The sequence below is a fragment of the Elephas maximus genome, chromosome 5, assembly GCF_024166365.1.
Source record: "Elephas maximus indicus isolate mEleMax1 chromosome 5, mEleMax1 primary haplotype, whole genome shotgun sequence".
In the NCBI taxonomy this organism is placed as follows: domain Eukaryota; kingdom Metazoa; phylum Chordata; class Mammalia; order Proboscidea; family Elephantidae; genus Elephas; species Elephas maximus.
In genome coordinates this window covers 105,657,437-105,673,315 of record NC_064823.1, presented here as the reverse complement: position 1 = coordinate 105,673,315, position 15,879 = coordinate 105,657,437, and the positions used below count along the sequence as shown (strand labels likewise).

At 37.9% G+C, this 15,879-nt stretch overlaps 1 protein-coding gene across 1 annotated transcript in view; it reads right to left on the bottom strand.

Moving 5' to 3' along the window:
• The window catches only part of PDCL2 (phosducin like 2), a 38,513-nt gene continuing 22,634 nt past the window's right edge, over positions 1-15,879 (bottom strand). Inside the window, exons 4-6 of the mRNA XM_049885304.1 lie at positions 11,133-11,276; positions 5,926-6,134; positions 1-158 (exon numbers count right to left, since the gene is read on the bottom strand). Of these exons, the coding sequence (XP_049741261.1) occupies positions 1-158; positions 5,926-6,134; positions 11,133-11,276 (511 nt within the window). The remainder of the gene's footprint in view (positions 159-5,925; positions 6,135-11,132; positions 11,277-15,879) is intronic.

The following is a 15,879-nucleotide window of genomic DNA, read 5'->3' as shown; positions in this document are numbered from 1 at the left end:
CTACTTGGTATCATCATTATTACTATTGGAATTATTACTGTCATTATAAATAGAAGTGTTTCTAATTGAAGATACCATCACATCTACAATGCCTTTTTTGGGGTTTTCTTCTAAATCAGTCTGTATTGCTCCTACTTCTGCTAGCTTCCATTCAAGTTCTGCAATAAATAACCAATCATTAAATCAGATAAAAAATATTTGAAGAATGAGAAAAAGAATTTCTCATCTATATGAAAAAGAAGTTGACACATAAAATTAATGTGGAAATGATGACATATTTAGAACTGGATGACAATAAAGTACTACATAACAAAATACACATTGGATACAGTTAAAATTATACTTAAAGGGGGAAATGATGGTTAAACTTACTTTTAAATGACTAAATGTAAATGATTTGAAAGTTTAGATCAAGAAGCTAGGAAAAGAATAAAATAAACCCAAGGAAAGCAGAAGAAGGGATATAATGAAGAGAAGGCTTTAGCAAAAATAGAAGAGCGTAAACAATAGCAATGACCAAACAAAATCAAAAACTGGTTCTTTGAAGAAACTAATAGACACACCTCACACAAAACTGATCACAACATAAAGAAAGAAACTGATCGAAAGACTTTATCGAAAAAGTGAAAAGACAACCTACAGATTAGGAGAACGTTTTTGGAAACCATAAATCCAATAAGGGTCTAATATTTAAAATATATATATACTTCTACAACTTAAGAACAAAAAGACAAATAATCAGAAAATGATCAAAGAACTTGGGTAGACATTTCACCAAAGAGGATATACAAATGGCCAACAAACACATGAAATGCAAGTCAAAACCACAATGAGCTACATCCCGTACATCATATCATACACAAAAGTAAACCCCAGTATTATTCAAGACTTAAGGTGAAAAACAAAACTTTAAAAGTATTAGAAGTACAGGAGAAGATCATTTCACCTGGAGAACAGAGAAGGGTTTTTTAATGAAAGCACAAAGAAAGTATAAAATAAATAAAAAGATTAATAAATTTAACTATGCCAATAATTTTTGTCAGACAACCAAAATGAAATGATGTCATAGCTAGTGAGAATACATTAGGAATACATATAAGATTAGTAACCAGAATTTTTTATATGTACACACACACATTCCTATAAATCAGTAAAACAACACAATTGAAAATGGGTAACGCATATGAACAATTAGGAAAGGAAATTAGAATGGCCAGTACTTATGAAAAAATGCTTAACTCCACTAGTAATCTAGGAGATGCAGATTTAAACAATGGCAAGATACCATTTCATATCCATCAGATTAAAAAAAAACAACAGCCTTGGAAGCAACCAAGGTGCCCATCAACAGATGAATGGATAAATAAATTATGGTATATTCACACAATGGAATACTATGCATCGATAAAGAACAATGATGAATCCATGAAACATTCATAACATGGAGAAATCTGGATGATATTATGCTGAGTGAAATTAGTTGCAAGAGGACAAATATTATTTAAGACCACTATTACAAGAACTGGAGAAATAGTTTAAACGCAGAAGAAAATATTCTTTGATGGTTACAAGACGAGGGAGGGAAGGATGGAGAGAGAAGGGTTTTCACTAATTAGCAGGTAAGTTTTATTTTACGTGAAGGGAAAGACAACACACAATACAGGAGAGGTGAACACAACTGGACTAAACCAAAAGCAAAGAAGTTTCCTGAATAAACTGAATGCTTCGAAGGCCAGCGTAGCAGGTGCAGGGGTTTGGGGGCCATGGCTTCAGGGGACATCTAAGTCAATTGGCATACTAAAATCTATTAAGAAAACATTCTGCATCCCACTTTGGAGAGTGGTGTCTGGGGGCTTAAACGCTAGCAAGCAGCCATCTAAGATGCATCAATTGGTCTCAACCCACCTGGAGCAAGAAAGAATGAAGAACACCAAAGACACAAGGTAATTATGAGCCTAAGAGACAGAAAGGACCACATAAACCAGGACTACATCAGCCTGAGACCAGAAGAAAACTAGATGGTGCCTGGCCACAACCGATGACTCCTCTGACAGGGAACACAACAGAGAACCCCTGAGGGAGCTGGAGAACAGTGGGATTCAGACCTCAAATTCCCATAAAAAGACCAGACTTAATGCTCTGACTGAGACTAGAGGGACCCCAGAGGTCATGGTCCCCAGACCTTCTGTTAGCCCAAGACAGGAGCCATTCCCAAAGCCAACTCTTCAGACAGGGGTTGGACTGGAATATGGGATGGAAAATGATATTGGTGAAGAACGAGCTTCTATCAGTGGGGGAATGATAAAAATATTACGGTATATCTGATGAGAGAATGCTAGACAGAATTTAGAATTCTTGAATCAGATTTATATGAAACAACCATTAGATTTTGAAAACAATGTTGTTGAGTTAAAAAAGTTACAGAATACTATAATAGAATTCCATTTACTGAATAGTTTCAAATTTATAATACAAATATTACATATATATTTTAATGGATATATGTGTAGTTAAAGTATAAAAACATGGACCAGATCCATACTAAATTAATGATCATGATTGCCTCTAGGAAAGTGGGGTGGGGAATGGGATTAGGAATGGAAATATAAGTAGCTTCAGCCATATCTGTATTGCTTATTTCAAAAACAGCAAACAGCCAGCGGAAGCAAATGTGAACAAATGTTCACATTTGTTATTTTTGGATAATGATTACATGAATGTTTACTGTATTATTCTTTTATACTCTTACGCATTAAATTTTGTTAATTAAAAGGATGAAGTCCAAGGTAGAAAAATAAGGTAATCAAACAAGGAAGAGCATTAGAGACTAGAAGAGAAAGAGGAGGGCATTCTGGAACAAATAAAGTATCCAAGGTCTCAGTAAGGCCAAAAACTGCTCTGGAAGAATGACAGAGTGAAAGAAGAGTGGTTGAGAATAACCATTCTCTCCTATAAATTGGTAAAATAAACAATGATGAATTTAACATAATAGAAGTTACAGTAAAAACAAAGGAATTTTAGTTTAATAATACGGTTAAAGCAGTCCCAAGAAATGACTAGACCAAGGATAAGGCCTTGTTGCCGTTGTTACTGTTAGGTGCCATTGAATTCCTACTCATAGCAATCCTATACACAACAGAACAAAACGCTGCCCAGTCCTGTGCCATCCTCACAATTGTTGCTATGCTTGAGCCCATTGTTGCAGCCACTGTATCAATCCATCTCATTGAGGCCCTTCCTCTTTTTCACTGACCTTCTACTTTACCAAGCATGATGTCCTTCTCCAGGGTCTGATCCTTCCTGACATGTCCAAAGTATATGAGATGCAGTCTTGCCATCCTTGCTTCCAAGGAGCATTCTGGCTGTACTTCCTCCAAGACAGATTTGTTCGTTCTTTTGGCAGTCCATGATATATTCAATATTCTTCGCCAACACCACAATTCTTCTTCAGTCTTCCTTATTCATTGTCCAGCTTTCTCATGCATATGAGGCAAATGAAAATACCATGGCTTGAGTCAGGCACACCTTAGTCCTCAATGTGACATCTTTGCTTTTCAACACTTTAAAGAGGTCTTTTGCAGCAGATTTGCCCAATGCAATGCGACTTTTCATTTCTTTACTACTGCTTCCATGGGTATTGATTGCGGATCCAAGTAAAATGAAATCCTTGACAACCTCAATCTTTTCTCCATTTACCATGATGTTGCTTACTGGCCCAGTTGTGAGGATTTTTGTTTTCTTTATGGTGAGCTGTAATCCATACTGAAGGCTGTGGTCTTTGATCTTCATCAGTAAGTGCTTCAAGTCCTCTTCACTTTCAGCAAGCAAGGTTGTGTCACCTGCATAGCACAGTTGTTAAAGAGTCTTCCTCCAATTCTGATGCCCGGTTCTTCTTCATATAGTCCAGCTTCTCGGATTATTTGCTCAGCATACAGATTGAATAGGTACGGTGAAAGGATATAGCCCTGACGCACACCTTTTCTAACTTTAAACCATGTGGTATCCCCTTGTTCTGTTTGAACAGCTGCCTCTTGATCCGTGTACAGACTCCTCAGGAGCACAATTAAGTGTTCTGGAATTTCCATTCTAAGGCCTTGCTACTAGGTTAGAAATCACTAAACCAAACCAAACCCAGTGCCATCGAGTTGATTCCGACTAATAGCGACCCTATAGGACAGAGTAGAACTGCCCTACAGAGTTTCCAAGGAGCGCCTGGTGGATTCGAACTGCCGACCCTTTCGTTAGTAGCCATAGCACTTAACCAGTACTCCACCAGGGTTTCCAGAAATTGCTAAAGGAGGTAAAAAGTATAAATAAACTCCTGTGCTGTATGCTATAAAAGAGAAATAATGAGACATGGTCCTTGCATTTGTAAGGGAGGTAAGACTCAATGAGAATTGATTAATCAATAGAATTGGATAGCATATGAGTAAGTAAAAAATAAATTCCATGCAGAATATTTGCTACAGAAATTCAAAAGAGGAGAGGAACACAAATTATAAATTGGTCAGGATTACATAATGGAATAAATAGGAATTGAGGATCCCCAAAAAGGAATAAAGATTGGATAGGGAGAATAAAGAAGAGTAAGGTATGCTAATTAGATAGTAGACAAGAACTATTTTAGATGAAGGGAAAGACAACACACAATACAGGAGAGGTCAGCACAACTGGATTAAACCAAAAGCAAAGAAGTTCCCCGGATACAACTGAACACTTCGAAGGCCAGAGTAGCAGGGTCAGGGGTCTGAGGACCATGGTTTCAGTGGACATATAGGTCAATTGGCATAAAGAAGTATATTAAGAAAACGTTCTGCACCTCACTTTGGTGAGTGGCGTCTGGGGTCTTAAATGCTAGCAAGCAGCCATCTAAGATGCATCAATTGGTCTCAATCCACTTGGAGCAAAGGAGAATGAAGAACACCAAAGACATAAGCTAATTATGAGCCCAAGAGACAGAAAGGGCCACGTAAACCAGAGACTGTATCAGCTTGAGATCAGAAGAATTAGATGGTGCCTGGCTACAACTGATGACTGCCCTGAAAGGAAACATAACAGAGAATCCCTGATGGAGCAGGAGAGCAGTGGGATTCAGACCTCAAATTCTCATAAAAAGACCAGACTTAATGGTCTGACTGAGACTAGAGGGACCCCGGAGGTCATGGTCCCGGGACCTTCTGTTAGCTTAAAATTGGAACCATTCCCAAGACAACTCTTCAGACAGGGAATGGACTGGACTATAAGACAGGAAATGATACTGGTGAGGAGTAAGCTTCTTGGCTTAAGTAGACACAAGACTATGGGGGCAGCTCCTGCCTGAAGGGAAGATGAGAAGGCAGAAGGGGACAGGAGCTGGTTGAATGGACTTGGGAATACAGAATGGAGAGGAGGCGTGTACTGTCTCATTAGGGGGAGAGCAGCTAGGAGTACATAAAAAAAAAAGGTGTATATAAGTTTTTGTATGAGAGACTGACTTGATTTGTAAACTTTCACTTAAAGCAGGATAAATAAAAAATTAAAGGAAAAGAAAGGTATTTAAGTACAGTCGATTCCGACTCATAGCAACCCTATAGGACAGAGTAAAACTGCACCATAGAGTTTCCAAGGAGCACCTGGCGGATTCCAACTGCCAACCTCTAGGTTAACAGCTGTAGCACTTAACCACTGCGCCACCAGGGTTTTCCATAGTTGGATAGGTTGGCTCAAATTCTAAATCAGAAGACAATTTTTATCTTATTTGAGATATGGAACCATAGAGTTTTTAAGCAAGAGTATTATTGTAGGAAAATTTATCTGGGGGCATATAAGACTAGAAGTTAAGAAGACAACCTTATATTTTAAGGAAATAAGTTTTCATGGTACTTGTTAATTTATTGAAGTTTTCACGTTAATTTTATAAACAAAATTTTAAAATAACATCATTACCTTCTAGCTTGAGATTTATCCCTCCACATTCTATAACTCCAATGAATTTGCCTTCTATCTGACCATTTTTATAAACAAAAATTGTTGGCAAACAATTGTCATGATAATGTTGAATACAGCTATTCACAATGGCTTTAACAAATTTAGTTTCTGGGAACTTTCTTGCTAGGAGACTAAGATGCTGGTTAACCAACAAACACATTGTGATGCTAAAAAGAGAAACAGCAGACATGATAACTTTAAAAAACTATTTTTCTCAGTCTAATAAAATAAGTGAAACATCTCTATGGCAAAAATATCTCTTTAGGTAGTTTTTAATATAAGAGTATATCATTATCATCCTCTATTTTTACCTCTAGTAATGCTGAACCATAGAGCCCCCTGGTTTGTACTGCACACACCATTATAGCCTGAGAATGAAACTTGTTGCCATGGGAATTTGATGCCTAACTAAATTCAAGCCAGTTCCCAGTTTGTAGGACACTTGGAAAAAAACAAGAAACTTCTGGTGAATCCTTGGCAGTTCTAAGTTGAAACAAGGGGTTCCCAACTCTTGTCACCATCAGGGATTTATTATCCCCATAATGAGAATATCACATCCAAAATTTGTCTCAAAGTTCCTTAACTTTCTTGATTCCAACAAACTTCACCCATATTTTTCTTTAATATTCCACTCCCATGTCACATCTTGGTCCCCACTACCAGAACTATTCCTCTTCAGAAATTTAAAATTGATTGAAAGTGTGACCAAATCTCCAATTCTTCCTGCTGTACTACTTAACTCCCATTACACCCATTCTTCAGTTGAAAGGACTCTAGGGCCTTTTCTCCCAGTCCATCACTCACTCATGGCCTTTTTCAAGGCTATTCCCTCTACTTTATCCCATACTCCTTCCATTTCCTACGGAAACTTTCTCTTTTGGTTATCTAGCTTCTCTCTTTCCTACTTCTTCAATCGTTCCTTCTCCAAAGGTTCCTTTCTCTACTTTACATAACATATTCAAAATACTAAATCTTTAAAATAATGTTTCCTTGCAACTCTGTGTACCCTTTTATTAACAACTCTCTCTTTATCTGTTCAAAGCCCAGATGAAAAAAATAAATAAAAGTTGCTATGTCTGTTCATCGCCCTTCTTGAAACTCTCCTTTTTTGGTTTTGTGAAAACACTTTCTATCAATTTTCTTTCTGTCTCACTGACTTCTTCTTCTGTCTATGTTTCAAATGCAGATGATTCTTATGACTATATCCTGGACCCTTGTCTCATTCTAGACACATTCACTCGGCAATCTTATCCACACTGATGATATCAACAGCTGATAACTCTACCGCCACCATCACCTTCCCTTCCACCCCCAAATAAAAATCTGATTTTCCTCTTGCATTAGTTTGGCCAAAATTCTTTCTTTCCTCCACAGCATTAAATTAATGGTCAAGTCATATTAATTCTACCTCCTTATTATATCTTATATCTATCCTCTCTTCTCTTTCCTGATTGCCTTACTCCTGCCTCATCACCCAAAAAAAAAAAACCCAGTGCCGTCGCATTTTTTTTTTTCTAGTGCCGTCGCATTAGATTCCTGTAAATGGTCTCTCTGTTTCCAGTCTTGGTTCTCCAAACTTACCCTTGACCCAGTTGACAAAGGGACTATAGCATGAAAATCTCATTGTGTAACAATCACCCTTCCCTTAAGCTTAAAATCTTTTAGTGTTTCTTTACTGCCTTTGAGATAAAGTCCTCAGTGTAGCCTTGAAGGTTCTCCATGGTCTGGCCCTTGCCTACCTCCCCAGCATTATTCCCTGTCTGCCACCATACTGCACCATATACTTCAGCCAGAACAAATTACTTAAAGCCATGATGCCTCTTATTTCTGTTCCTTTGTTCAAGCCACATACTCCATCTAAAATACCACCATCGGTCCTATCTACTTTCTCTAACCATGTAAATTTGAAGAATCCTTTTTTAATTATTGAGAATAAGACCAAAACTGCTTACTCTATAGAACCTTCCATACTTCTCTCCTCCAAAGGTAGAACTACCTACTCCTTCTTCAGTGCCTTTACTAACTGTGCAGACTTCAACCATGGTACCTAAAGGACTTCATTGTTACTACACTGGAAGTTCCTTAATGGCAGAGAGAGGTGCCTTAATTTGTCTTTTTATCCCCACTTAGAAATCTTCATAATTCTAGGTGATATTATATAAAAGCTAAGAAAAGCAAATTAAATGTATTACATGTATAAGTGCACTTCACAATACATCTATACCATTTCTTTTGGTAATTATAATCTGCTACAAATCTAGAAAGCAGCCCTGGTGGTGCAATGGTTAAGTGGTCAGCAGCTAACTAAAATGTTGCAGTTCAAACCCACCACCTAGCCACTCTGCAAGAGAAAGATGCGGCGATCTGCTCCTATAAAGATTACAGCCTAGGAGACCCTATGGGGCAGTTCTACTGTGTCACATGAGGTCGCTATGAGTGGAAATTGACTTGATGGCACCTAACAACAATAACAAATCTAGATACTGCTGTATTTTAGTGGGTGGCCCACATAACTGTTACTTCCCTAGTAAACCCCATAGTTGTAAGTATGGTCTGTTGAGTTCTATTGTGGCCATCGCAATGAATTATCAAACCCAGTAGAAAGTGCTGTGGGAGGGACGGTTGGTGTCAGAAGTGGTAAAGATGATGGAGAGAGTACGCATGTCTGGCCTCCACCTCATAGGAATCAGCCTTGCGCTGTTCATCTTGGTTCTCCTTGCCCCTTATGGGGTTGGAAGAGGTTAGATATCTTCCCCATGCCATGTTTACAGAGTAGAACTGCCCCATAGGGTTTCCAAGGAGCAGCTGGTGGATTCAAACTGCCAACCTTTTGATTTGTGCCGAATTCTTAACCACTACGCCACCAGGGCTCCAGGAATGCATATACTAAATTAAATATCAGTTTTCCTCACAAAGCAATAATCTAAATTGACATTATATGTTCAAATTTTCCTCGAATAGGTAAAAATGAATCCATTAATATCTAATTCCAAGAAATTTTATCATTACTGTCAGAATGAGAGCTAAGTATGACAGACACTTTTGGGGTGAAGGGGCTAGGGAGATATGAACGGCAGAAAGGAGGATGACATTAGTGGTGGCGTGAAAAGTATGGAATTAAGAGAGTATGGTATTTACTCACTCATAAAGAGAAATGAAGTCCTGATATACATGCCGTAATATAGATGAACCTTGAAAACATTATGCTGATCGAAATAAGTCAGTCACAAAAAGGCAAATATTATATGATCTCACTTAAATGAAATAAGCAAATATATAAAAACCAAAGATTATTAGTGGTTGTGGGGAGGGGAAGGGGGAAAAGAGGGAGTTTTTGCTTAGGAGGTACTGAGTTTATGTTAATGGTGATGGAACAATTCAGAAAAGGAAAGTGATAATGGTTGCACACATGAATAATATAATCAGTATCACTGAATTATACATGTACAAATTGTTGAATTGGCGAATGTTTTGTTGTGTATATTTTCACCACACTAAAAAAATTTTTTAAGAAAGGAGAGAATATGGCATAATAGATTGTTGTGCAGGGAGAAAGTGGTTTCCTGAAAACAGTTCTGACAAGTGGTAGGGGAACAGATGTGGTGTTGGGGGCTCAGGGGTAAGAATTTTTAACCCCAGAAGAACTATAAAATTTAAGACAGATCTCTTACATGAGGAAACAAGTTAAGGGCCTAATTACGGCATACGTGGTTCAAAGTATGAAGCTGGGCATAGGGCTAAATGTAGAAGCCGCAAATTAGAATTTGTGCACAGTGTAAGATTGTATAAGACCAAAACCAAGACAGACGTCAAGCTGAGCCACTAAGCTCACTGGCCCAGAGTGACTAGTACTCCCTAAGCAGGCTGAACCCTTACTTGAATGAAAAGTAGGCCCAGTTCCAGTGGCATCACTAGGAGGGCCCTGGGGGTGTAGAGCGCACTGGATGGCACTGTCCGAGGGGGTGGTACCAAAATGACTGTCTATAAAATTATTGTACAGTGTTTCAGTGGAAATCACTTTTTATAAAAACATCCCTGTAGTTAGTTATAACAACAAAAACCTCTTTTGTAAGCCCAGTTTACAAGTATCAATATACCTACAAGGCTAAAACTCTATGCTAATTTACTTTTTGAACCTTCTAATGTGCTCTGGTCAGAACTGTCATTATTACCCAATTACAATGATGCTTTGAATATTGTGGTTTCATCTGCACACAGTACAAGCATGCGTTGGTGTTCTTATAGTTGCTGATTTTGTCAAATTTTCTGGTGTTTCTAGCTGCAATATTATGACAATTAGTATTTGTAAACCTATATCAATAACTTTTTTGGGAATGAAGTAGTAATGAAAGGAAAAGAAGGAGTGATATATGGGAATTATGATTTGTAAGCAACATTATTATAAAAAGCATTTATAAGGATTCTGTATGGTCTGGTATGGGAGGAGGTCTTTGGGGGGAGGGAGGGGACACCGTGAGTTACCACAGTGAGTGACACCAACCCTCGTGCCGCCACAGCTTAAGAGGTATGATATATCCATTTATGCTGCATGATCCTTGATTGGATCCTTGTTAAAAAAATACATGTATTTATAAAACACATTTTGAAGTTAGTTGGGAAATTTGAGTAAGGGCTGGGTATTAGATGTATAGGGAGTTATTGTTAATTTTGTTAGGTGTGAGATATTATTGTGGTTACATAGAAAAATGTCCATATTTTTGAAGATACATATTGAAGTATATAGGACTAAAGCATCATGCTGTGTGTAATTTACTTTGAAATGGTTCTGCAAAAACACACACATAATTAAATTAGTATGACAAAATACTAATTGTTGAATCTAGGGGTTCTCATTTTATCATTCGTTCTACTTTTCTGTATGTTTGAAACTTTCCACAATAAAAAGTTTTCTTTAAATTAACTGTCAAGGAGTGCTTATTTTTCTAAGAAGTGTGACACGTTCTTTAAATTAGAAATGAAAATAATTTAAAATACCTAATTTAATTCCTGAAGCCAATGAATATCAAAAACTCTAAAGATCTGTATGCACGTATGTTTTGTTCCTTGAGTATTCTTTTTACATGCTTTACAGAATCTTAACATCAGAAATATATATTTTAAAACATTAGTATATACACATTTTGAGAAAATGCTATTGTTATTACCTGGATCTGTACAGATGAACTATAACCCACACATCTTCTTCTGCATTTGTGACTTCTTTCACGTACTGATTTCCAGAAATTTCTCTTAATTCCCCAAATTTTTGTTTTTTCTTAAGGGCTTTCCATTCTTGCAACCGCTTTTCTCTAATTAAAAAATGAAATTAAAATGCATTTAAAAACTCTTACATTCTTTAATTGTATTATGTTTTAGGTGTAAGTTTATGGCACAAATTAGTTTCTCATTAAAAAATTTATATATAAATTGTTTCGTGACATTGGTTGCAGTTCCTGCAATATGTCAGTACTGCTCCTCTTTCCCTTTACACCCTGGGTTCTCTGTGTCTAGACATCTTGGTTTCCTGTTCTTTCTTGTCTTCTTGTCCTTGCTTTTAGCTATGTGTTGCCCATTTGGTCTCATATACTTGGTTGAATTAAGAAGCACGTTCCCACGTGGGTTATTGTTTTATAGGCCTGTCTAATCTTTGGCTGAAAGGTAGACTCTGGGAGTGTGGCTTCAGTTCTGAGTTAACAGGGTGTCTGGGGGTCATAGTCTTGAGGGTTCCTCCAGGCTCTGTCTGATGAGTAAGTCAGGTCTTTCGTGAATCTGAATTTTGTTCTCCATTTTTCTCCCACTCTATCCAGAACCCTCTATTGTGATCCCTATCAGAGGGGTTGGTGGTGGTAGCCAGGCACCATCTAGTTCTTCTGGAAACAAACTGTTATATTCTTTTTTTTTTTTAATTTTTTAAAATAGTTTTTATTGTGCTTTAAGGGAAAGTTTACAAATCAAGTCAGTCTCTCACACAAAAACCCATATATACACCTTGCTACACACTCCCAATTACTCTCCCCCTAATAAGACAGCCTGCTCTCTCCCTCCACTCTGTCTTTTCGTGTCCTTTTCGGCAGCTTCTAAGCCTCTCCACCCTCTCATCTCCCCTCCAGGCAGGAGATGCCAACATAGTCTCAAGTGTCCACCTGATCCAAGAAGCTCACTCCTCACTAGCATCCCTCTCCAACCCATTGTCCAGTCCAATCCATGTCTGAAGAGTTGGCTTCAGGAATGGTTCCTGTCCTGGGGCAACAGAAGGTTTGGGGGCCATGACCCCCAGAGTCCTTCCAGTCTCAATCAGACCATTAAGTCTGGTCTTATGAGAATTTGGGGTCTGCATGCCACTGCTCTCCTGCTCCCTCAGGGGTTCTCTGTTGTGTTCTCTGTCAGGGCAGTCATCGGTTGTAGCCGGGCACCATCTAGTTGTTCTGGTCTCAGGACGATGTAGTCGCTAGTTCATGTGGCCTTTTCTGTCTCTTGGGCTCATAATCACCTTGTGTCCTTGGTGTTCTTCATTCTCCTTTGATCCAGGTGGGTTGAGACCCATTGATGCATCTTAGATGGCTGCTTGCTAGCGTTTAAGACCCCAGATACCACTCTTCAAAGTGGGATGCAGAATGTTTTGTTAATAGATTTTATTATGCCAGTTGACTTAGATGTCCCCTGAAACCATGGTCCCCAGACCCCTGCCCCTGCTATGCTGGCCTTCGAAGCATTCAGTTTATTCAGGAAACTTCTTTGCTTTTGATTAGTCCAATTGTGCTGACCTCCCCTGTATTGTGTGCTGTCTTTCCCTTCACCTAAAGTAATTCTTATCTACTATCTAATTAGTGAATACCGCTCTCCCACCCTCCCTCCCTCCCCCCTCGTAACCGCAAAAGAATGTTTTCTTCTCAGTTTAAATTATTTCTCAAGTTCTTATAATAGTGGTCTTATACAATATTTGTCCTTTTGCAACTGACTAATTTCACTCAGCATGATGCCTTCCAGGTTCCTCCATGTTATGAAATGTTTCACAGATTCCTCACTGTTCTTAATTGATGCGTAGTATTCCATTGTGTGAATATACCATAATTTATTTATCCATTCATCCGTTGATGGGCACCTTGGTTGCTTCCATCTTTTTGCTATTGTAAACAGTGCTGCAGTAAACATAGGTGTGCATATATCTGTTTGTGTAAAGGCTCTTACTTCTCTAGGATATATTCTAAGGGGTGGGATTGCTGGATCGTATGGTAGTTCTATTTGTAACTTTTTAAGGAAGTGCCAAATCGATTTCCAAAGTGGTTGTACCATTTGACATTCCCACCAGCAGTGTAGAAGTGTTCCAATCTCTGCACAGCCTTACCAACATTTATTATTTTGTGTTTTTTGGATTAATGCCAGCCTTGTTGGAGTGAGATGAAATCTCATTGTAGTTTTGATCTGCATTTCTCTAATGGCTAATGATCATGAATATTTCCTCATATATCTGTTAGCTACCTGGATGTCGTCTTTAGTGAAGTGTCTATTCATATCTTTTGCCTATTTTTTAATTTGGTTATTTGTCTTTTTGCAATTCAGTTTTTGCAGTATCATGTAGATTTTAGAGATCAGGCGCTGATCAGAAATGTCATAGTTAAAAACTTTTTCCCAGTCTGTACACGGCAGTGGGTGGGTGGAGGTAGTCTTTTTACTCTTTTGGTGAAGTCTTTGGATGAGCATAAGTGTTTGATTTTTAGGAGCTCCCAGTTATCTAGTTTTTCTTCTACGTTCTTTATAATGTTTTCTATACTGTTTATGCCATGTATTAGGGCTCCTAACATTGTCCCTATTTTTTCTTCCATGATCTTTATCGTTTTAGATTTTATATTTAGGTCTTTGATCCATTTTGAGTTAGTTTTTGTGCATGGAGTGAGGTATGGGTCTTGTTTCATTTTTTTGCAGATGGATATCCAGTTATGCCAGCACCATTTGTTAAAAAGACTGTCTTTTCCCATTTAACTGTTTTGGGGCCTTGCCAAATATCAACTGCTCCTATGTGGATAGATTTATGTCTGGATTCTCAATTCTGTTCCATTGGTCCATGTGTCTGTTGTTGTACCAGTACCAGGCAGTTTTGACAACTGTGGCGGTATAGTAAGTTCTAAAATCAGGTAAAGTAAGGCCTCCCACTTTGTTCTTCTCTTTCAATAATGCCTTATTTATCCGGGGCCTCTTTCCCTTCCGTATGAAATTGGTGATTTGTTTCTCCATCTCATTAAAGAATGTCCTTGGGATTTGAATCGGAATTGCATTAAATATATAGATTGCTTTTGGTAGAATAGACATTTTTATAATATTAAGTCTTCCTATCCATGGGCAAGGTATGTTCTTCCACTTGTGTAAGTCTCTTTTGGTTTCTTCCAGAAGTGTATTGTAGTTTTCTTTGTATAAGTCTTTTACATCTCTGGTAAGATTTATTCCTAAGTATTTTATCTTCTCGGGGGCTACTGTAAATGGCATTGATTTGGTAATTTCCTCTTCGATGTTCTTTTTGTTGGTGTAGAGGAATCCAACTGATTTTTGTATGTTTATCTTGTATCCTGATACTCTGCTGTACTCTCCTATTAGTTTCAGTAAACTGTTATATTCTTAAGGTCATTCTCACATACAGTAAAAATTTGGGGTATCCTCTAATACCACACATATAAAATATTTTAAACAATGATAGAATGGCCTTAGAAGGCCAATTTTTCTATGGAAATTTGTGTTGTCATGCATATCGTAAAGTATAAATTCACAACTATTTCATATGTATTTTTAATCTAAGACTAGACTTTAATCATTGTTATAGGGAGTTTATTCATACATAGGTTAAATATTTAGGTAGACTATCCATAATAACAATAATCAAAACAATCCATTGCCATTGAGTCAATTCTGACTCATAGCGACCCATAGGACAGAGTCAAGCTGCCCCGTAGCGTTTCCAAGGAGTTGCTGGTGAATTTGAACTGCTGACCTCTTGGTTAGCAGCTGAGCTTTTAGCCACTGTGCCACCAGGGCTCCATAATAACAATAGCTAACATTTATTGAGTGCTTACTATGCTGCCAGAAAATGTTTTAGTGCATTAATTACATCAACTAATTTAATCCTGGCAAAAACAAATCTGATACTATTATTATGGCCATTTTACATGCTCTTAACTACCATGATGTTAAGCTGACCTTCAGTCCAAAGCCTTTGTGAATAAATGTAATTACTTTGTATAAATATAAATAGATAGTAGAGGAGAGTGATTAAGAGCTTGGACTCTAAGGTCAGACTAAACTGAGTCCAAACACCAGCTCCATCACTTATTAGCACTATGATCACAGGCAAGTTATTTATCTAAGCTTCCAATTTTCCCTACCTGTAAATAAGGATAATACTACCTACATGCATTTTTTTTTTTTTTTTTACATGCATGGGACTGTTGGTGATTAAATGATATAATACATGTAAATTTCTTGGCAGGGTGCCTGACACATAGTGAGCGTTCAATAAATGTTAGTTATTTATTCTTGGTAATCATTCATCCATTGTTGTTCGCTGCCATCAAGCCAGCCTCTGATTCATGGCAACCCTGTGCACAACAGAACCAGATCATTGTGATCCATAGGTTTTCCTTGGCTAATTTCAGAAGTATATCACCAGGTCTTTCTTAGTTTGGAAACTTTGCTGAAACCTGTTCAGCATCATAGCAACATGCAAGTCTCCACTGACAGACAAGTGGTGGCTGTTCTTGAGGTACATTTGTCAGGAATCGAGCCGGGGTCTCCCACATGGAAGGCGAGAATTCTACCACTGGACCACTACTGCTTACCAATCATTCATCCATCTAAACCAAACCAAACCCACTGCCGTCGAGTCGATTCCAACTCAGAGCAACCCTATAGACAGAGTAGAACTAC